The 22,516-nt window shown below is 42.3% G+C and overlaps 2 protein-coding genes across 4 annotated transcripts in view; one reads left to right on the plus strand and one right to left on the minus strand.

Moving 5' to 3' along the window:
• CFDP1 (craniofacial development protein 1) overlaps positions 1-22,516 on the minus strand; it is a 128,070-nt gene that overhangs the window by 34,379 nt on the left and 71,175 nt on the right. The window lies entirely within an intron of this gene.
• LOC120248202 (dnaJ homolog subfamily A member 1-like) lies at positions 4,637-6,293 on the plus strand. Of its 2 annotated transcripts, none has more exons than XM_039256454.1 (2): positions 4,637-4,673; positions 4,962-6,293. In XM_039256454.1, the coding sequence occupies exon 2, from the start codon at positions 4,962-4,964 to the stop codon at positions 6,150-6,152; it is 1,191 nt and encodes a 396-aa protein (XP_039112385.1). In that variant the 5' UTR covers positions 4,637-4,673; the 3' UTR covers positions 6,153-6,293. The 2 variants fall into 2 exon arrangements, with proteins under 2 accessions (XP_039112385.1, XP_039112386.1); XM_039256455.1 differs by having other exon boundaries at positions 4,656-4,745; positions 5,034-6,293.

Here is a 22,516-nt window from a genome sequence, read left to right on the forward strand (position 1 = left end):
TAATGTTTATCTATTTTTGAAAGAGAGAGAGAGAGCATGAACAGGGGAGGGGCAGAGACAGAGGGACACACAGAATCCGAAGCAGGCTCCAGGTTCCGAGCTGTCAGCACAGAGTCCAACACGGGGCTCAAACTCACAAACCGTGAGATCATGACCTGAGCTGAAGTCAGACACTCAACCAACTGAGCTACCCAGGCTCAAGTTCTTATTAGGGAAATTTGTACCTTGTTTGGATTTGAGTTGCAAACCTAGTTTGTTATTTGTCTTTGTTTATGGTGGCCTTTGGTATGCAGAAATATTTATTATTTTTTAAATGTTATTTTGAGAGAGCAGGCCTATGTGAGTGTAAGTGGGGAAGAGGGGGTGGGGGGGAGAAAGACAGAGACAGAGAGAGAGAGAATCCCAATCAGGTTTCAGCCCTGTCAGCGTAGAGCCCAACATGGGGCTCAAACTCATGAACTGTGAGATCATAGCTTCCTCTTGTCCTTATGTCAGGGGACTTCAATATCCGCAGATGATTCAAACCCGGCCTCTCAATTTCTGACCTCAGAGCCAAGTCACTTTGTCTTTAGCCCAACTCGGACCCCGATCCCCACAGGCATCCTCTGATTCCAACAAACCTCCACAACCTTATTTCAAAGCTTCTGCTCTCCGATCACTTCCTCTTACCTTTTGCGGCTCAAACACAGTAGTACCTCCACTAACCTCAACAGCGTATCTAGGGGGTAGGAGGAAAGAGAATTTGGAAGCAGTGACAGGGTATAAGGAAGACATTAATTTCACCTTCAGGTCTTGGGAAATGTGAAACGCAGGAGGAAAAACCTGCTTCTGCCTGAGGAGGCTCCAGTGAGCTCAGGTGTCCAGTTTCCCCCCAAGGCAGAAGGTCAAGGGATCGTTCATCAGGGAAGTTGAAACTGTAGGGGTTCAGAGTTTATAACCCCAAAATATGCTGCTGTGGCATTATTTTGAATTAAAGGCACTGGAGAAACAGCAAGTGTAAGACAGATACTCTGATCTTCTCCATCCCCCTGAAAGCAGGAGATAAACCTCTCTTGTGAAAGGCACCTTCCCTGTACCGCAAGGGTGGAGGGCATCCTCATCACCAGGGAGGGGGAATCCAGGGCTGAGAACGGCATTAAAAATACATCTTGTTACTTTACCAGTTCACTACCCCAAGCTCATGCTCCTTCATCCTGTTAATTCTTCACACATTTGTCTGTCTAAAGGACAGAAAGCTTTCTGCTTTGGTCACTTCACTTAGTCTCATATTTTTTTTTTTTTTTTTACAAATATTGTCAAATTAGTTTCCACATAACACCCAGTGCTCATCCCCACAAGTGTCCTCCTCCATGCCCATCCCCCCCCCCCCCCCTCACTCCTCAGTTTTTGTCAGCATTCAAGAGTCTCTCATGGTTTGCCTCTCTCCCTTTCCCCCACCATTTCCGCCCTTCTTCTCCCCCTTGTTCCTCCGTCAAGTTCCTCCTAATCCTCCTATACGTGCAAACATATGGTATTTGTCCTTCTCTGCACTTAGTCGCATTTTTTAATGGGACTCTCAAACATACAAAATTAAAATTTTCTCCTGTTTATCTGTTTTATGTCAATTTAATTATCTGACCAGCCGAGGAACCTAGAAGGGGAAAACTTCCCACTCTTACAAAATGGAAGAGAGATGAGTCATTCTCAAAATGCACGTGGGTATCAGAAGACAGGGAGGGAGGGAGGGGGACAAGCATCTGACAGGTGTGTCAGCTGGAGGCTTAACCTCTGGTGGCTGCTTTTGCCTGTGTACACAGATGTCACTGCTGCCAGGAGCACACAGCTGCTCAAGTTCTATTATTGACCAAACCCATCTTCTGGTGTTTCACCCCTCCTCATCAATGCTTCTTTTGTTTCCCTTTTTATTTTTCTGGACAACATCCCTCTGTCAATTCTATAAAATAGTCATCACAATGGGAAACTGAGCTTTTCCACACCTGAAAAATGTCATTTGCCTTTAATCCCCAAGGGACAACTTCCCTGGGTATGGACTCTTAGGGTCTACATCATTTTCTCTCAAAACCATGAATACGTCTGTTGTGTCATCTTACTGTACCCAGTGTCACCAGTTAAGACTGATGCCAACCTGATTCTTGCTTCTTTATAGGCTGGACCCTTCACTATCTCTGGAAGCTTCTGGGATTTTCCCTTATCTTTAGTGTTCTAAGACTTCGGTTATATGGATTTTTAAAAAACAAAATTCAAGTAAATTTTAAAGATCTACTTGGCTTTATTCATCAATTCATGAATTGCGCAGCATCCCTTCTAGCAAGCAGAAGGGAGCTCCTAGGAGTTCTACAAAGTGGGAGACAGGAGGAGGAGGTGGGGCAGAAAGTGATGGCAAAAGAAAAGAACTGTTTAAGTCTGGATGAGCAGCCCTGAGGTCTTCCGCAGATCACCTCATCTTCCTCTGAGGGACGGAGGGTGCACACATGGGACAGACTCCTGCATAGGTGCCAACCAGAGAAGTCCACTCCTAGAGAGGCTGTTTCTGCAACTAATTCTGCAGGTGACTGACTACCTTGGGCCTGTAGTTTTCTTTTCGGCAGTGTGAGACTCGAGTCTTCTCTCATTGATAAATTCACAGCGGCACTCTGGCAAAGCCTTCCATTCTAAGGTTTCTTGCTGGTCTTCCACTTTGGAAATTTTCTTCTGTGATTTCTTTGGGCATGTTCCCCCTCCCTTTTCTCCTTCTTCTTCTCCCAGAACCCCCTGAATAAACCCTGGAACTTTGGAAATGACCCATTATTGTATTCACCCTTTTTGTCACTCTTTCTCTTTATTGTTATGTACTCCAGGAGAATTCTTTGGCTCTTTCCTCCTGTTTACTAATTCCTGTTAATTGTACCCACTACACTATGCAGTACCTTTAACGAGGCTCTAGCTAAACAACCATGTTTTATTTCCAAGATCTAGGAAACAAATTCATCCTTTCCCGTAATAGCTTGTTCTTGTTTCATGAATACAATATTCTCTTTTTATCCCTTTCAAGGTATAAATGTGCTTTCCTTAAAGTCTCCTTCTTTCTGTTCTATTTATTTGTACTGACCACCATTAGCTTTTCATTTCTTGAGTCTGGAACTTCTCTTCTGTGACTGACGTTGATTTTTCTCTGATGTTTGCTGACTCTGAGTTATGTGCTTGTGCGTTGATGTTTCAGACCCCCAGAGTGTGAATCTATTTGCCACAGCCAGCATCCAGTAATCAGAGGGAGGGGCGGGACACACAGGGCTTTTAGACTCTGATTTCTACTTCAATATGATTCCATCTGCCTTCTCTCCTTCAGGAACTCCTCAAATTTCTAGACTACTCAGGACACTATTTTTTTCAGCACTGTCAAAGATCTATCTTTCTGATATATTTAGGGGGTTTGGGGCCCGTGCGTTCTGGCCTGTGTTCAACTTACCATCTTAAGTCACTTTAGCAGTAGCCATTTAGCACTGACCAGGTAGAGAGTGGTCTAAATATGAGCCACTAATACCAAGCATCTGACAGATACATCCCTTATAGTGGAATACAAGATTCTGAGGGGCGCCTGGGCGGCTCAGTTGGTTGAGCGTCCGACTCTTGGTTTTGGCTTAGGTCATGACTGCACAGTCATAGGACTGAGCCCTGTGTTGGGCATTGGGCTCTGTGCTGAGCACCGAGCCTGCATGAGATTCTTTCTCTCCTTCTCTCTCTGCTTCTGCCCTGCTTTTGCTTTTTCTCTCTCTCAAAATAAACAAACATTAAACAAAACAAGATTTCTTCAAAGTCTCAAAACGGACGTATGTAGGAGGTATCTTTAAGATGATCAGTTTTCTTTTCTTTGCTTACCAAACAAAGCCTGGTTACTTTTTATGATTTCCCAAGTATTCGTTTTGAGATGCCTCAAGAGACAAACTCTTCTGGATAATGAAATAGTACTTGTAAGTTAATAAACATTTTCTTTTTTTCCTTTAAAACAAACACCCTAACAAATATTTTCTAAACCAAATGTAACACCAGTCTTATGAGTATGGCTGTCATGAACCATTTCACCAGTATCTAATCAACAGATAAACTCACATTTCCAGAACTGCGAAGCTGAGAGAAATACCCTGGGACAGAGGTATCCACAATAACCCCAGAGGCCCCTCTGAACCCTGGAACATCACCAACGACCAGTCACTGAAAGAAAAAATAATTCTAGAAAAATAATTTCTATTTCTCCAAGATAACCCAATTTACAGGAGACTGTTCTTTCTCTAATAAACTGAAGAGAGGATATGCCTTCTTTAATACATGCTACATTACTAATGTTACTTACAGAGGCACGTGGGGGGAGGCGGGGGCTCGATCTGACTCTTGATTTCAGCTCAGGTCGTGATCTGTTTGTGGGTTCAAGCTCCCTGTCAGGCTCCGCACTAACAGTACAGAGCCTGCTTGGGATTCTCTCTCTGCCCCTCCCCTGCTTATGCTCCCTCTCTCTCTCTCTCATAATAAATAAACTTAAAAAAAATAAAGTTGCTTGCAGAAGTTAAAATTTCCTTTTCCTGGAACTTTCCAGAACGCTCGGTGAAAAGCGGAGGAGTGGCGGCTGCCTGAGCTGCGCCCAGCAAGCGCTGCTTCCCGCTCCCCCATACCGGCCTCGGCCCGCTCACCGGCTGTAGAAAATGATGAAAGAAACTACTTACTACGATGTTTTGGGGGTCAAACCCAATGCCACCCAGGAAGAATTGAAAAAGGCTTACAGAGGGGCGCCTGGGTGGCTTAGTTGGTTGAGCGTCCGACTTTCGCTTAGCATGATCTCGCGGTTCGTGGGTTCGAGCCCCGCGTCGGGCTCTGTGCTGACTGCCAGCTCAGAGCCTGGAGCCTGTTTCGGAGTCTGTATCTCCCTCTCTCTCTGACCCTCCCCTGCTCGCTCTCGCTCTCTCTCTCTCTCNGCTCACCGGCTGTAGAAAATGGTGAAAGAAACTACTTACTACGATGTTTTGGGGGTCAAACCCAATGCCACCCAGGAAGAATTGAAAAAGGCTTACAGGAAATTGGCTTTGAAGTACCACCCTGACAAGAATCCAAATGAAGGAGAGAAGTTTAAACAGATTTCTCAAGCTTATGAAGTGCTCTCTGATGCAAAGAAAAGGGAATTATATGACAAAGGAGAACGGGCAATTAAAGAAGGTGGGGCAGGTGGTGGTTTTGGCTCCCCCATGGACATCTTTGATATGTTTTTTGGAGGAGGAGGAAGGATGCAAAGAGAAAGGAGAGGTAAAAATGTTGTGCATCAGCCCTCTGTAACCTTAGAAGATTTATATAATGGTGCAACAAGAAAACTAGGTCTGCAAAAGAATGTGATTTGCGACAAATGTGAAGGCCGAGGTGGAAAGAAAGGAGCAGTAGAGTGTTGTCCCAATTGCCGAGGTACTGGACTGCAAGTAAGAATTCATCAGATAGGACCTGGAATGGTTCAGCAAATTCAATCTGTGTGCATGGAGTGCCAGGGCCATGGGGAACGGATCAGTCCTAAAGACAGATGTAAAAGCTGCAATGGAAGGAAGATAGTTCGAGAAAAGAAGATTCTAGAAGTTCATATTGACAAAGGCATGAAAGATGGCCAGAAGATAACGTTCCATGGTGAAGGAGACCAAGAACATGGACTGGAACCAGGAGATATTATCATTGTTTTAGATCAGAAGGACCATGCTGTTTTTACTCGGCGAGGAGAGGATCTTTTCATGTGTATGGACATACAGCTGGTTGAAGCACTGTGTGGCTTCCAAAAGCCAATATCTACTCTTGACAACAGAACCATTGTCATCACCTCTCACCCAGGTCAGATTGTCAAGCATGGAGATATCAAGTGTGTGCTGAATGAAGGCATGCCAATTTATCGTAGACCATATGAAAAGGGACGCCTATTCACTGAATTTAAGGTAAAATTCCCTGAGAATGGCTTTCTCTCTCCTGATAAACTCTCTTTGCTGGAAAAACTCCTACCTGAGAGGAAAGAAGTAGAAGAGACTGAAGAAATGGACAAGGTAGAACTGGTGGACTTTGATCCAAATCAGGAAAGACGGCACCATTACAATGGAGAAGCGTATGAGGATGATGAACATCACCCTAGGGGAGGTGTTCAGTGTCAGACCTCTTAATGGGGCCAGTGAACAACACTGCTGGCATTCTATATGCAGTAGTGAACAAATGAAGGACTATAATCATAGCTCACTACTTGCTATTGTTTTTGTTTTAATATTCAATATAGTAGTGTTTTAAAAGTTAAATGAAGAATAAAATATATAAAAGCTCAAAAAAAAATTTCCTTTCCCTGCACTGAAATGTTCCCATAAAACTCAAATACCTGTGTTGCTCAATTCAAAGCTGTCTCTTGACAGGGTAATGGGTGGGGAAATTCTTCAACAAAATGTCATTACCTCGGGGTAAAAAGCAACATGACAAATAGAAGATCAGGTTTATTAAGGTTCTGCAGTAAGAAGAAGATATTTTTTAAATGAAATTTCGGTCTGCAAGTGAAGTTAATGCTGAAACAAAGAACTTAAGAAGCAGCAGCCCATTAGGAGGCTCTCCACTTCTCTGCCATATAGGTTCTTTTCTCCCTGTTTCTCATTTGCTAAGTAGGAGTTAACTCATAAATTAGAAGAATGTTGTTTCAGCTCCACAGAAAGCTTTTAAGAATAGGGTCAAAGCAAGGACTAGATTCCTCATTAACTCATTAACAAGACAGGTCATCGTGGCCTCAGGGTTCGTTTATCAGCAGGAAAACCTCAGCTGGTAATGGCTGGTTGTTTCCTGCACATCTCAAAATTCAGAATGGGGAAGCAGACTCCATTGTGAGTCTGCTTCCTGGCTTGGAAGGAAAGAAAATATTTTCACGATGACGATTTTTTTCTCAGGCTGGTGTTACACTTGGCCCAAAGGCCCAATGGGCAAACATGGGTCTTCTACTCCCAGACTTTCTAATGCTTTTTGTTCCCAGTTAATTATGTTCTAATGATGTTACGTGTAACCTCATTGGGTTTTTACTGACAAGGCACTTTTTTTTTTTTAAATGCCCTATTTCTCTCTAGGAGAGAGAGAGAGAGACAGTGAGCAGGGGAGGGTCAGAGAGAGAGGGAGTGACAGACTCTGAAAGAGGCTCCAGGCTCCGAGCCGGCAGTCAGCACAGAGCCCGACGCGGGGCTTGAACCCACGAACCGCGAGATCATGACCCAAGCGAAAGTCGGACGCTCAACCGACTAAGCCACCCAGGTGACCCAACAAGGCACTACTTTTTAAATGAATTTTTATGTAAATGTTAATAGCTGTAAATTAGGCAAGTTTTAGCAGTGTTTGGCCACCCACCTGTCTTCACCGTGTATCAGCAGCTACAATTCTCCTTAATGGCTCCTGTTCTTGACTGTGACCTACTGTTCACAGTCCAAAATGGACTGAAAGCTATTAATAACTTATGGAAACCCAACTGGTTTTGCTATAATGTTCAGAAAGGCCTTCCTTCGTAGTGTTGAGCCTGGCCTCTACCTTGGGGGGAAAACCATGAAAGATGGAGCAATAATTGCTCTGTCAAAAGACTGGCAATTTCTCTCCAAAATAAGCGATTGGTTGGATTAGCACGGAGCTTATAGCAAAACTCCAAAGTAAAAGCTCCCAGTGGGGGAATTAGAAGTAGAGCTCCTGTGTATTTGGCACCGCTCTGGCAATTAAGCCTTGGAAAGGCTTCTTTGGCCTTGCTGCAAATAGCAGGTTTCAGCAGGGTAAAAGGAACAAAGGACCTGACTTCCCACCCTCCCTTAGCAGCCCTGAACCAGCAATGCTGACACAGCTCCCAGCGCGCCAAGAAAAGGAAAGGCAGCCCCAGCGTTTCTGAGGAGGGGAGAGGTTGTGTTCCCTTTCCGAAACTCCTTGCTTTTGCGACCATTTCTAAAACTCCCTTTCTGGGCTCAGTTTACTGCTCTTCCCAAGCAGCCAGCTGAGGCGGGACATAAGAGTGCGAAGACCTGGCTGCAGGAATGGAGAAGCCTGCTCTCGTCCTTAGCAGGTGTGCGCTCCTCTCCCAGAGTTGCTTTCACTCCCAAAACTCTAGTGGCATTTTCCTGATTCCTGATACGTGCACAGTACACATCTTCCAAGCTCACCACTTCAAATATGCACCTCAGGTGCCTGGATACACAGGCCTCACCGGGATGTTCCCAGCTTCCAGCACGCTCTGCGTCTAGCTCGGGGAGCCCGCCATGCTAAGGGCTTGATAATCCTCTGTGGACAGCAGAGTTTACTTTTTACTGTAAGATGCAGAGATCAGTGGTACTCTCTAATTATTACTGTCACGGGAAAATCTCAAATTTATGGCTCTGAAAAACTGCTACTCACAAATCCATGGTGACACTTGGTATTTCCACCGGTAAGTACCCTGCCCCACTCTTCAGGAAGAAAGAGTCAGTAGTGAAGCAGGCACTTCCGTGCACAAAACTCTGCTCTCTCTGCTGCCCAATAGCTTTGGCAAAAGAGTCTTTTCCTTACCAGCTGACTCATTAACAGAAAGACCACAGAAATTTGTTTAATTAGAGTAAGAGGCGTAGGTAGTAAGGGGGGGGGGTCACACTGCTCATCACTTCTCATCCCCAGTGGCTGCCAAATCCAAACCCAATTACATTTCTGACCAACTCTTACATATCAGCATCTCCACTCTCTCTCTGCACACAAAAGCAAAACAGGAATCCTTTCTCTAGGCTCCCACTTGGGAGAAAAGAAAAAACATTGAAAAAAAATTTTTAATGTTCATTTTTGAGAGCAAGTACGCACGTGGGCGCGCGCGCGCGCGCACACACACACACACACACACACACACACACACAGAGGAGTGGGGGAAGGGGCAGAGAGACAGAGCGACAGAAGATCCAAAGTGGACTCTGTGAGAACAGCAGAGGGCCTGATGTAAGGCTGGAACCCATGAGCCATGAAATCATGACCTGAGTCAAAGTCACTCAACCAACTGAGCCACCCAGGTGCCCCACGAAAAAAAAATTGTTTTTAACTTTTATGTTTAAAAAAATGCTTATTTATTTTTCAGATAGAGACAGAGCATAAGCGGGGTAGGGCAGAGAGAGAGGGAGACATGGAATCGGAAGCAGGTTCCAAGCTCTGAGCTGTCAGCACAGAGCCCAGCTGCAGGGATTGAACTCACAAGCCGTGAGATCATGACCTGAGACTAAGTCGGATGCTTAACCAACTGAGCCACCCAGGTGCCCCAAGCAAAAAAAAACATTTTGAATTTAGGTGGCTAGGTTAAGAGTCAGCAACACTCCTCCTGTCTTTTTGAGAGATATTAGGTCAGGAATTCTCAATCTTGGGTGATTTTAACCCCAGGAACACCTAACAACATCTGGAGACATTTTGGTAGTCCCAACTTGGAGAAGAGGAAAGAGGTACGACGGGCACCCAGTAGTAGAAGCTAGGGTTACTGCTGAACACCCTGGAATGCACCAGACAGCTCTCCATAAGAAAGCGCTACCAAGGCCAGGTGTCAGGGGTGCGGAGGCTGAGCAGCTCTGCCCTGGGTGACATGGCACGTGTCGTCTATAAACGGCAGCAACTCTGCAGAACTGCTACAATGAGCACAGCACTGTCCCTGATACAGCACTCTGAGCTCTTGGAAGAAAATCAGGTTTATGATCAGATCCACCAGTGAATGCGCTCTATGAGCTTTAACTTTTAGTTGTTCCTGGGCAAGTGGGAGACTAGCCTGGTTCTTGGGAAAATGGGAAAAAAATCTCTAGGCTGAATATAAAAATTCTATTGCATGACATGAAACATTTCTAAATGCCATCAGCAAAACCCCTTTTACATTTTAGCTGGTTAGAGAACAAAATGCTGGCCAGCCAGTTTTCTCTGCATGCACATGGTCTTCTCCCTGCTCTAATGGCAGTTCCTCTGTTGAGGAATCCACCTCTGAGCAGCCCTCAAGTGGCCTGGGAAAAGCCTAGCTCCATTTTTCTCCAGCAAAAAAAGGTGCCGGTCCACATCATGTAGATGAGAAACAATTGCTAATGGAATTGTTCCAAGATGGAAAGGAATTTGACAGAAAATAGATGTCCATGACAAAACAGCTGGGGAAATTCCCACAGTCTTAAGGGGAACACGAGGCCCCACAGCACACGAGGGGAGCCTGGGAGGGCTTTCATGACTTCATCACTAGCTCAAGTATTTTAAAAGCTTCCAGGCAGAAACCAAGCATCAGGCTTTGGAACTGCCTTGGCTGGAAAACTAAGTAGAATTCTTAAAGGTGGCCTGATGAGCTAAAAATAATCAATCTCTTACTACCGACTGACACTACCCTTTCCTGCCATACCACTGTAAATCAATTAATGTAAGATCAGCTCATGCAAGGTTGATTTCCTAAGGAGATAAAGACAAGGGAATAAAGAAAAGTAGATGATTGCATAGCTAAGTAGACTGGGTAATGAATATGCAGCATTTCATGCAGAATTTTTAAAAGGCATTTGTTTAATTATGAGGACATTTCAAAAATTTCTAGTAAGAAACTGTTCCGTTCTTATTTGGCACAATTAGGGTAGAAAAAAATGGGCTTTAATAAACCACAGTTGCTTAAAGGCCAATGGATCGATTGTTTGGCTGTTAGATGAAACTAACCAGCCTCTAACTGTAGTGCACAAATTCGGAAGTCAATGAAAAACTTGCTCTGTCGGCAGAGGTAAGGCTTTGGGGGCCTATGTGTATTTTTTCATTGCTATCCACAAACATAAAAACAAATAAAAATGATGACTGCACAACAAGATGAATGTACTAAATACCACTGAATTGTATGCTTTAAACTAACTTCACGTTATGTAAATTTCTCCTCAGTAAGAAAACAAAGGAATCGGGAGTTAAATCAGTTTAGTTGGTTTAGAAAACAAAATCACAAGTAGGCCCGTTAGAAAAATATCTTGGGGCACCTGGGTGGCTTAGTCGGTTAAGCGTCCAACTTCGGCTCAGGTCATGATCTCATGGTTCGTGGGTTCGAGCCCCGCGTTAGGCTCTGTGCTGACTGCCAGCTCAGAGCCTGGAGCCTGTTTCAGATTCTGTATCTCCCTCTCTCTCTGATCCTCTCCTGCTCATGCTGTCTCTCTCTCTCTCTCTCAGAAATAAATAAAACATTAAAAAAATTTTTTAAAAAGAAAAATATCTATAAAATATTATAATTCATGATCAAACAACCCTATTATGATAAATGTTCAGATGTTTTATAGTGTAGTCACGTGAGGAAAAAAAAAAAGGAAAGTTGAATGAATGGAAAACTACTCAAAATAAACTTTCAGAAGGAGACTAATACCCTTAAGAACAGCCCAGAAGCAATAACTTCTAGGAAAAAGGTCCCCAAAACCTGTGAGAGAATTTGGTAACAGATTAAGATCATTTGTTTTCCTATCATGCTTGGTTTGAGGTGGACCCATGTGGAGGCTGGACTATAAGGAATGTAACTGAGTGAACCTTAAGATCTTGAGAATGTTGGTCTTTTTTTAATTTTTATTAAAGTTTTTAAAATGTTTATATAGTTTATTTTTGAGACAGAGAGAGACAGAGCATGAGCGGGGGAGGGGCACAGAGAAAGAAGGACACAAAATCTGAAGCAGGCTCCAGGCTCTGAGCTGCCAGCACAGAAGCCAATGCGGGGCTCGAACCCACGAACCGCGAGATCATGACCTGAGCTGAAGTAAGACGCTTAACCGACTGAGCCACCCAGGTGCCCCTATTAAAGTTTTTTAAATGCTTATTTACTTTCAAGAGGGGGCGGGGCAAACAAAGCACAAGCAGGGTAAGGGCTGAGAAAGAGGGAGACACAGAATCCAAAGCAGGCTCCAGGCTCTGAGCTGTCAGCACAGAGTCCAACACGGGGCTCAAACTCCCAAACTGTGAGTTGAAGTCAGAAACAAAACCAACTGAGCCACCCAGGCGGCCCTCAAGAATTCTTCTTGACTGTTCGCTCCCAGAAACCAATATTTCACATCATAATGATCTTGCCTATCTTGCCTTGCTGAACTTGTTTATTAATTCTCATAGTTTTTTACAGGACTGCTTAGAAATTTTTACATAGATGTCATCTGTGAACACAGTTTAAGTTCTCCCTTTCCAATCTGGATGCCTCTTTTTTCATTTTCTTGTGTGATTGTTGTGGCTAAAACCTCTAACACAATGTTGAGTGGAAAGGCATGCGGGGACATCTGTCTTGTTCCTATCCTGGGAAAGCATCCAGGGTTTCATGATTAAGTAAGATGTTAGCTGTGAGCTGGTTTTTCATAAATTGACCTTCATCAGTTCGACTAAGTTCCCTTCTATTCCTCATGTGGTGAGTGTGCTTCATTCTTTTTACAACTGAATAATATTCTACTGTATGGATGTGGTATAATGAGAAATATATTTGGTCTGTCTTCAGTTCCTGGGACAGAGCTCTTAAAACCCTCAAAATTTCCTGAGCATTGGACTGTCTTTTGTTCTTACCAAGAGCTCCTTCTGACCACACTGGGAACTTACGCTAATGACGTGACTTAAGGTGGGACCCCCAGACAGCTTCAGGAGGGAGCTGGTCACCAGAAAGCCCAAATGCTTCTGTGTTGAAACCTTTAGTCCCACCACTGACCTCAGGAACCAAGAATGGAAGCTGAGATTAAGCTCTATAAAAACTGGAAGAGTGCGATGTGAACTTCTAGGTTAGTAAACACACGCAGGTGCAGCTGGAGACAGCCTGAGAGCTGTGTGTGCCCTTTCCAGTGCCAGGCCCCGCGCAGGCCTTCCATCTGGCTGTTCGTAAGTTGTACCTTGTATAATATACGCAGGTCAACTTCAGTCAAGTGCCTTCCTGAGTTCTGGGAGCCCATTCTAGCCAATTACAAAAGTGTGGAAGGGGATTGTGATTATAATTTACAGATAATTGGTCAAAGTATGGATTGGTGTCCGAGGTGGGGAGCAGTCTTGTGGGACTAAGTCCTTATGCTGTGGGTATACACTAACTCCAAGTAGTCAGTGTCAGAACTGAATTGCTGAACACCCAGTTGATGTCTGGAGAATCAGAGAAATGGCTGTTGGTGTTGGAAAACATTCCAGAATAAATGTACGTTTATCCATTCTTCAGTCAATAGACATTGGGTTATTTCGAGTTTTTAACTACTATGAATAATGTTGTTATGAACATTTGTGTACAAGTTTTTGTGTGGACACAGGTCTTCATTTTTCTTGGGTATATACCTAGGAGTGGAATATTTGGGTCATATGGTAGGTCTATGTTTAACTATTTGAGGAACTGAAAAATTCTTTTCTAAAGCAGTTACAACTATTTTACATCCCACCAGTAGTGTATGAGGGTTTCAACTGTCCTACACCCTCATCAACACTTGCTATTTCCATCTCCTGATTATAGTCATCCTAGTGGGTGTAAATCGGTACCTCATTGTGGTTTGATTTGCATTTCCTGAATGATTAACTACAATCGCTTTTTAATTAAATGTTATTTAAAATTATTGCAGACATTTAACTGGATACAACTTAAGTAAGGATAGCTTTAAATCACATGAAATCCTGGCCAGAAACCACAAAAACACAAAGGCATAAGATTATTCACTTCAGGTCTTGTGATAACAACAAAAGACTAGAAACACCCAAATGTTTATCAAAGAAAACTAACTGAATAAACTCTGGTACACTTATGCAATGAGATACTTTGCATTTGAAAAGAAATGAATGAGGAAACTCTAAGTATTACTATCAAGAATATATCATTAAGTTAAAAAAAAAAAAGCAAGGCAGAGTAAACTGTGTATAGTACACTATTGCTAATCAGGTCAGAGGAGACAAATGTATTTTTTTTGAGAGAGACAGAGAATCCCACAAGGGAGGGGGGAGAGAGAGAGAAAGTGGGGCTCACCTGGAGCTCACACTCACCTGAAGCGGAGCATGAGCTGATCCAGTGTGGGACTTGAACTCACAAACTGTGAGATCAGGGCCTGAGCGTTAGGTCAGAGGCTTAACAACTGGGCCACCCAGGTGCCCTAAATGTATTTTTTTTTTAGTGGAAGGATAAATCATTAAAATGTTACTACTTACAGTATAAACAGAATAGGTGGAGGGGACAGAGACAGAAGATAAACTTGTTGGAAAACATTTTTTATAAATTTTGTGTAAGTACAAAATAAAATTTAAGTAGAAATAAAAGCAAACTCTAAAAATAAAAAACAAAACAAATGACCCTAATATGTATCCAGCTGTTAGCATTACTACAAAAAGAAAAACTATCCCAAGAGTCTTTAGACCATAGTGATGTGAACTCTACCTTTCTAGTGAAATTTACCCTGAGGACAAAAAGATCTGCAAAAACAAAACAATCCAACTCAATCCATTTGTACTAATCACACTCGGTGGTGGTAGTGTTGGTTGGTATGGTCATTCTGAGACTTCTGTGGCATGTTGTGAAATAAAACAAATAGGTATTTAGGTGATATTTTATCATTCCTCCTGTTTAATCTCAGTTCAGGCAGGCAGAACCTTCCGATGTAAGACAACTCAAGAGTCATAAATTTGAGGAACCTCTATACTGTTCTCCACAATTGCTAAATCACTATACTGTGCACCTGAAACCAATAGTACTGTATGTTAATTATACTACAATAATAATCTTAACAAAAGAGTTCCCAGTTTGATTTGGAAGTAGCAGTATTGTCTTTAGAGTAAGGAAACCAAAACAAAATTCTCTGCTCTGTGTACTGAAAATTCCTTATGACAGTGACCTACTCAGTAACAACTAGCAACTCCTTAGGTCCCTGCTGTGTTGAAACAGGTTTCCCAGTAAAAGGCACCAGGACTCCACACTGGATAGCAGATACCAGGAAATGTACAAAATGGGCCTGGGATTATTTTGTCCTATCAGGGAACATGGAAGCTAGGGTCACTGTTCAAAGGACTTGTGAACTTACTTAAAGAAATACTCATTGATCGAATTTTGAAAACAATTTGAGAATCAGTAAGAATAAGGATTGCAATAGACTGAAATAACATCATAAGTTTAACTTCACGAGTTCATGATGAGAGACACTAACTGGCTACTACTGAGGCATGCTGGGGAACCAACTCATTTTGAATATAGGTAACTAAGAAGAATCAAGCATTTATCCCATCTTTCCTATATGAACTGGGAACTAAACAGATAAAGAGAGGTTTATACTTCTAGAAGTATTACAACTAATACATGAAGAAGAAATGACTGAATCAGACCATCAAGGCTACAGACTGAATGTCTGTGCCTCCCCAAAATTCATGTTGAAATCTAATCACAATGTGATGATACCTGGATGTGGGTGGGGGCTTTGGGTGGTGATTAGGTAATGAAGGTAGAGTCCTCATGGATGGGATTAGTATGCTTAAAAAGAAAAATTCCCTTGCCCCTTTTGCCATATTGAGTACAGTGAAAGGCCAACATCCAGGAAGTGGGCTTTCACTGGACACAGAATCTTGGTGTCTTGATCTTTGGTTTTCTAGCCCCTGAAACTATGAGAAATAAATTTCTGTTTTTATAAACCACCCAGTCTCTAGTAATCTCTGACATCAGCTTGAACAGACTAAGACAGTCACCATTTTGCAACTACAAGTGGGTCTAGGATCATCAATAGCTCCTAGAATCACAAAAAGAGAAAACTAGACATTTTGCATCTCCCATGTATCACTTAGATGTAGTCTTGGAAATAAAAAGTGTATATATATATAATGGGAACCTAATCAGATCTTTAGATACACCTACCAATTTACAGGAAATAGGCCAGAGGAAACATGTTAAATTCTACTATGGGGAAAAAACCAACAAAATCTAGGATATGGAAAACTCTATAGGACAAACAACCCAGTTTCTTTATCAAATAAAGAAACATTTCAAATAAAAATATGAGATAGAAGATAAATTTTAAGATTAAAAGGGACTAAGATATATCAACCAACTGCTAAGCCTGGGCCTTACTGAATCCTGACTCAAACAAACTACATAGAAAAATAACCAAACGTAAAGGGTGGCTGGGTGGCTCAGTCGGTTAGGCGTCCAACTTCAGCTCAGGTCATTATCTCACCATCTCTGAGTTCTAGCCCTGTGTCCAGCTCTGTGCAGAGCCTGGACAAGCTCAGAGCCTGGAGCCTGCTTCGGGTTCTGTGTCTCCCTCTGTCTCTCTCTCTGTCTTTCTACCCTCCTCCACTCAGACTCTGTCTCTGAAACATGAATAAATGTTAAAAAAAAATTTTTTTTTTAAAAGAAAACTAACCAAATGTGAGACAAAACAGATATTTAAACAATAACTGGATAATTGGTAATATTATGAAAAACATTTTTCAGGTTTGATATGGTACTGTAGTGATAACTGGTAATATGAAAATTGTTTTCAGGCATGATTTTCAGGTGTGGTTATGTTTAAAAAAAAGAAATGCATACTAAAATATTTATGGGTAAATATTTTTCTTTTATTTTTTTCTTTTTATTTTTTTTAATATTTTTCTTTATTTCTAGGAGAGAGAGAGGCAGCGTGAGCAGGGGAGGGTCAGAGAGAGAGGGAATCACAGACTCTGAAACAGGCTCCAGGCTCTGAGCTGGCAGTCAGCACAGAGCCCGATGCGGGGCTCGAACCCACGAACCACGAGATCATGACCTAAGCGAAAGTTGGACGCTTAACCGACTAAGCCACCCAGGCGCCCCAATATTTTTCTTTTAGAGATATGTATTAAAATATTTATGAGTAAAACTATAATCTGGGATTTGATGAAATAAGACTGGGCACTAATGCTTAATTATTGAAGGTGAGGAAAAAAAGAAGAAATAAACAGGCCATGATATTAGAGAAATAAAATAAATTCCTTATCAAAGTTTTTAAACCTCTTTTCTTCTTCACTTTTAAAGCTTTTAATCATTTTACTGAGTCTCTATGTCTCTCTCTGGGAACAGAAGAGACCATTTGTAATAGAAGTAGAATGGTTACACTCTCTGCTGTACTTATTTTGTGTTTAAAAGAAAAATTTCCACAGAAACTACCATAGAAATCTATTCTAAGAATCTGAACTATATAGTCATGTCTCCAATGAAACAGGTGTTTCCCTGATACCAACATTATAAAAGATTTTTTTACTGTAACATAAAGGAAAAGTTAGCAGAAAAATAAGCTTGGTGCTTTAATGAACTACATGGTTTTCACCAGGAGTATACCTAAATATAAGAAAAGTTAAATGTGAATTACAACCTTTATGTAATTCCTGTTTCTCAGGGAATAAAGTCCAAACAGCACGAAAGCCATTCATTTAGAGAAGTGACAGGGCAGGGCGCCTGGGGGCTCAGTCCATTAAGTGTCCAACTCTTGATTTCAGCTCAGGTCATGATCTTACGGTTTGTTAGTTTGAGCTCCACATTGGGCTCTACACTGACAGCGTGGAACCTGCTTGAGATTCTCTCTCTGCCCCTCCTCTGCTTGTTCTCTCTCAAAATAAACAAACAAACAAACTAAAAGGAAAATTGACAGGGCAAATGTCCAAAGGGGAAATTATCACTTATGGTGGGAATGGCAAATATCTAGCAACCGTGTCTTTGCTTCCTAGCTTCCCCCTCTTTGGAAAAGCCCCATAAGATCGTGGAAGGATTTTGAACGGTGTAGTTGGACAAGCCTGGGTGTGAACCTGGATTCTGCAACTACTTACTGGGAGCAGACTGACAAACCTATCTAAACCTGTTTATCTGTAAACTTAAAGAATCATTACCATCATTCTCTCCTGAGATTTGGTGAAGGAACAGAGTACCAAACCAGCACTGCTACCCGTTACCTGAAGGGCAGCAGAAGGTCCAGCAGAGCTGGGGGAAAGGAGATCCCGGCCCACACAGAACCTGGACTATCTGCCTCGCAGACCCATGCCTGTGTGAGAAGTAGTGTGTCAAGCCCTGGGTGAATGTGCTCATCTGTGAGGGAAGAACACACAGGGATGTACACAAGCCAAATGGTTCTTCTTTCTTTAAAGATGGGCTTTTTATTTTATTATTTTTTACAATAAGCTCTACACCCATCCAGTGTAGGGCTTGAACTCACAGCCCTGAGATCAAGAGTTGCATGTTCCACCGCCTGAGCCAGCCAGTCACCCGTAGCCAAATGCTTCTTGAAGTGGGTTAGAGCAAGACTGCTTCTCTAAATTCTAAACATGAATGACTTGTTTTAGAGTTAGCTGAAGAGATACTTCTCTTTCCCGCAAGGATTTGAGTCCTGTGAAGACAGAGACTTTTTTCTTTCTTCTCTGTACCCTTAGCACAACACTTTGCCAAAAGTGTTCTTCACTGCCAGGCAGTGAAAGGAAGAAGGGGAGGAGGGGGGAAGGGAGCCAGTTTCACTTAAGAAGGAAGCGGCAGGTCTGCCGGGTTCTGTGGAGGAGGACCTGAGGCTCAGGGAGGACATGGCCGGGTGGGACACAAAGCCTGGTTTGCCTGATCCCAAGGCTCACAGATATGGAGATCCTGAGAAGTCTATGACACATCTCCAAGGGAGGTGAACTCATGAGGATATAAAAACGTGGTGGCCTCACAGGTCTGTGAGTGCAGACAAACGCACTGTGATTAAGGCAAGACACGCATCTCAGGGGAAGCTGGGTGAAGGACACCTGGCACTCCCTGTTGTCTCTGCAACTATTCTATAAATCTAAAATTTATTTATGTTTTAAAAAAAAGTTTTAATATTTATTTTTTCTTGAGAAAGAGAGACACAGCATGAGCAGGGGAGGTGCAGAGAGTGGGAGACACAGAATCTGAAGCAGGTTCCAGGCTCTGCGCTGTCAGCACAGAGCTTGGACGTGGGGCTCGAACGCACGAACAGTGAGATCATGACCTGAGTTGAAGTGGGACGCTCAACCAACGGAGCCACCCAAGCGTCCTATAAAATTTATGTTCTTAAATATGGTAGGGCAAAAGGGTAAAGTGCGGTTTAAAAACTAGCTATCTAACTGCAATGGGATATTCTGGGTTGGATCCTGGAACATCAAAAGGTCACTAAAGAGAAAACTAGAATAAAACCTAGAGTCTGGTTAATAGTTTTGTCTCACTATTAATCTCTTCATTTTGATAATATTCCATGGCTGTATGAAGCTGGGTGAAAGAACTATGGGAACTCTGCATCATTTTAGCAACTTTTCTGAAACAATAATCTCTTCAGATTTTCAATAAAAAGTTATTCTAAAATACTTTTTTTTTTTTTTTAAAGTAAGCTCTACACCCAAAGTGGGGCTTGAACTCATGACCCTGAGATTAAGAGTTACATTCTCTAGCAAGTGAGCCAGCCGGTGTCCCTAAAATAACTTTAGTTTTTATATAATGAAATACAGTTTTCTAGGGGCGCCTGGGTGGCTTAGTCGGTTAAGCGTCTGACTTTCGCTTAGGTCATGATCTCGTGGTTCGTGGGTTCGAGCCCCGCGTCGGGCTCTGTGCTGACTGCCAGCTCAGAGCCTGGAGCCTGTTTCAGAGTCTGTGACTCCCTCTCCCTCTGACCCTCCCTGCTCCTGCTGTCTCTCTCTCTCTCTCTCTCTCTCCTAGAAATAAATAAAACATTAAAAAAAAAAAAAGAAATACAGTTTTCCTAAAAATGAGGTTAATTTATTAAATCTTAATTCTTAAATAGGTAATCTAATATTGTTTTACAAAATGGGAAGTAAGCCACTCTTCTGCCTAGTGTGGTGATCTCTAGGAAAAGCATTTGTGTACCTGAGTTGCAGGCTAAATAACCTTTCTCCAGGTAAACTAGGGTTATTCAAACTTGGGGGCTTGGCAGACATTTTCTCATTTCTGAAAAATGAACGAAGTCTGTCACCTCAAGGAGAACAACAGTATTTGCTGCCAATAATAAATTTTGAGCTTTAGAATTTTGGAAAACTTCTATCTACCACTGTGAGCTGGACGACTTCCCAGTACTTAAAGACTTTCTGATGAAACTGGCAGTGATATTAATGAATGTGGCTTGTTAATGAAATTAGCCAATATGAGATCTATATAACCTAGTAAACTAGTATTTTTCACAGGACTAATGTGTGGTTTAGAGCACCATGCATATTTGAAATAATTCATTCAAAGTATGAGTGAAACCAAGATTTTAATGTAACAGAACAAAAAGTTGATTGGTCTCAGACCCCATTTTGCAACCAAACTAAGAAATTACTACTGTTCACATTGTGGTGTAGTATCCCTGATGATATCCAAAATTATCTAAACAGCTATTAGAATACTCCTTCCCGTTTTGCAACTGCATACCTGTGTGAGGCTAGATTTTCTTCATGTAATTCAACCAAAATAACGTATCAAAAGACTGATGAGAACAGCAGTTCTGAGATCCAGCTATCTTCTCTTAAGCTTGACACTAAGAGATAAAATCACAACACAGCAGCCCCTTTCATCCAGTTTGGCTTTCTGCAGTTTCAGTCACCCCCAGCTGACCAGTCCAGCAGCAGAGCGGCCTCCTCCTGCCCTGCAGCCAGGTCAGTAGCAGCCTGACGCTATGTCACAAGACCTCCGTCGTTCAGCTCACTTCCTCCCTTCACTAGGCATTTTATCATCTCACGTCATCACAAGAAGAAGGCAGTAATAATAGAATAAGATATTCTGGAGAGAAACCACATTCACATAACTCTTACTACAGTGTACTGTCATAATTGTTCTTTACGAGTTACTGTTGTTCATCTTTTACTGTGCCTAATTTATCAACTAAACTTTACCGTAGGCATGTACATATAGGAAAAAAATCGTATATAGAGGCTTTGGTACTATCTGTGGTTTGAGGTATTCACTAGGGGTCTTGGAACATATTCCCCACAGATGAAGGGACTACTATAATACTCTCCTTGCTAATTTGGGGTGGGTGGGAAATATGGTTATTTATATTAACATGTAATGGGTTTATCATTATTTCAAAATGAATTTAAAAATATTTTATACTGTTCCCAGTTTTAGACTCTGTATCTGTTTCGACACTTGCTGCAGGTGAGTGAAAGAGTCTGTTTTATTTCTAGATTCGACCTTGCAGTCATTATATTTTTGTTAACTCAAAAAAAAATTGTTCTCAGTGTTAATTTCTTATATGATGAATGACAGTTATAACCCACTCAATAATTCTGCAGAGTTATAAAGAGGTCCTAATAACAAAAAGTTTGAGAATTGCTGATGTAGGGTAGTATGTGCACACAAGCTTCTTTTCTGCAATAAGGGGGAAAAAGGCCAGATTCTTACTAACAGAATAATTCACACCACTGGTTCCAAAATAGCAAAGCTCTGCAGATACTGGTAAGCAGTGAAGTGGATTAAGTGCTGATTTTTACTTAGTTTGTATCCTGATTTTTTATTCCTAATGAGTGAGAAGAAAGAAAGACAAAACGACAACTAAACAACCAAAATCTTATGCCTTGGGTTTGGCAAACCATTAAGCCAATCTCTCCTGAGGTTCCTGAGGTCCCAGGCCTTTGCAGCCTGTAGGCAGTCTCAGTGACCGTCACCACCTCCAGCTAGCACTAACCGTTAGCAAGTGCTCACCTTCTATCAGATTTTCCTCTTTCTCCAGGGGTAAGAGCCCAAAGCAAATTTGGAGACATAGAACCATTAAAAATAATTGGTTTTGGGGCACCTGGCTGGCTTAGTCAGTGGAGCATGTGACTCTTGATCTCAGGGCTGAGGGTTCAAGCCCCATGTTAGGCAGGTGCAGAGGCTACTTAAACAAACAACTGGAGGCGCCTGAATGATTCAGTCAGTTGAGCATCTGACTTGGTTTTGGCTCAGGTAAAGATCTCACGGTTCATGGGATTGAGCCCCACATCGGGTTCTGCACAGATGGTGCCTGGGCCTGCTTGGGATTCTCTCTCCCTCTCCTGTGTGCTCTCTCCCTCAAAATAAATAATCTTAATGACCACCCCCCAAACCCTCCACAATTGATTTTGAATTCAGGACAAAAAGATAACCACCTCTGGCCCAACAGGGTTGTGCTTTGCTGTCTACCTGATCCAAGTCAATTTCTCTGAGGGCCAGTGTTTCCTCAAAACCATCTAAGGTTTTCAGTGTTTTGTTTATTGTGCCACACATTTGGATTGCTAATGGCTAACTCTCCAAAGAAAACTGAAGCCACTAGTATCCACTTGGCTAAATCTTGTATACTTTCTACCTTTTCAAACATTCATCTCCCAACAGACCTTGGAATACTTGCTTTGTGACTGACCCACACATGCTTATCATATCAAACAAAAGATGGCTTCTGGAAGGAGGTTGTTACAGAAACTAAACACCCATGGGTCCTTATACTACAATACAGCTTCATTTCATAGACTTGGGGACTCTGGGGTGGAAGTAGGGAAGAGCTGGAGGCAGCTCCAAAGAGAGCAATGCATTTCAATCAGTCTAACCCCTGACTGGGTGTTGAGTCAGATAGCTGGGTAGTGAATCAAGTTCCTTGGAGCCAAAGTAGTGAGATAAATTCTAAATCCT

Source organism: Hyaena hyaena, unplaced genomic scaffold (assembly GCF_003009895.1).
Source record: "Hyaena hyaena isolate Hyena2069 unplaced genomic scaffold, ASM300989v1 scaffold_584, whole genome shotgun sequence".
Classification (NCBI taxonomy): Eukaryota; Metazoa; Chordata; class Mammalia; order Carnivora; family Hyaenidae; genus Hyaena; species Hyaena hyaena.

Coding starts and splice junctions, on each gene's coding strand:
- LOC120248202 (XM_039256454.1), top strand. CDS start 4,962: ATGGTGAAAGAAACTACTTACTACGATGTTTTGGGGGTCAAACCCAAT.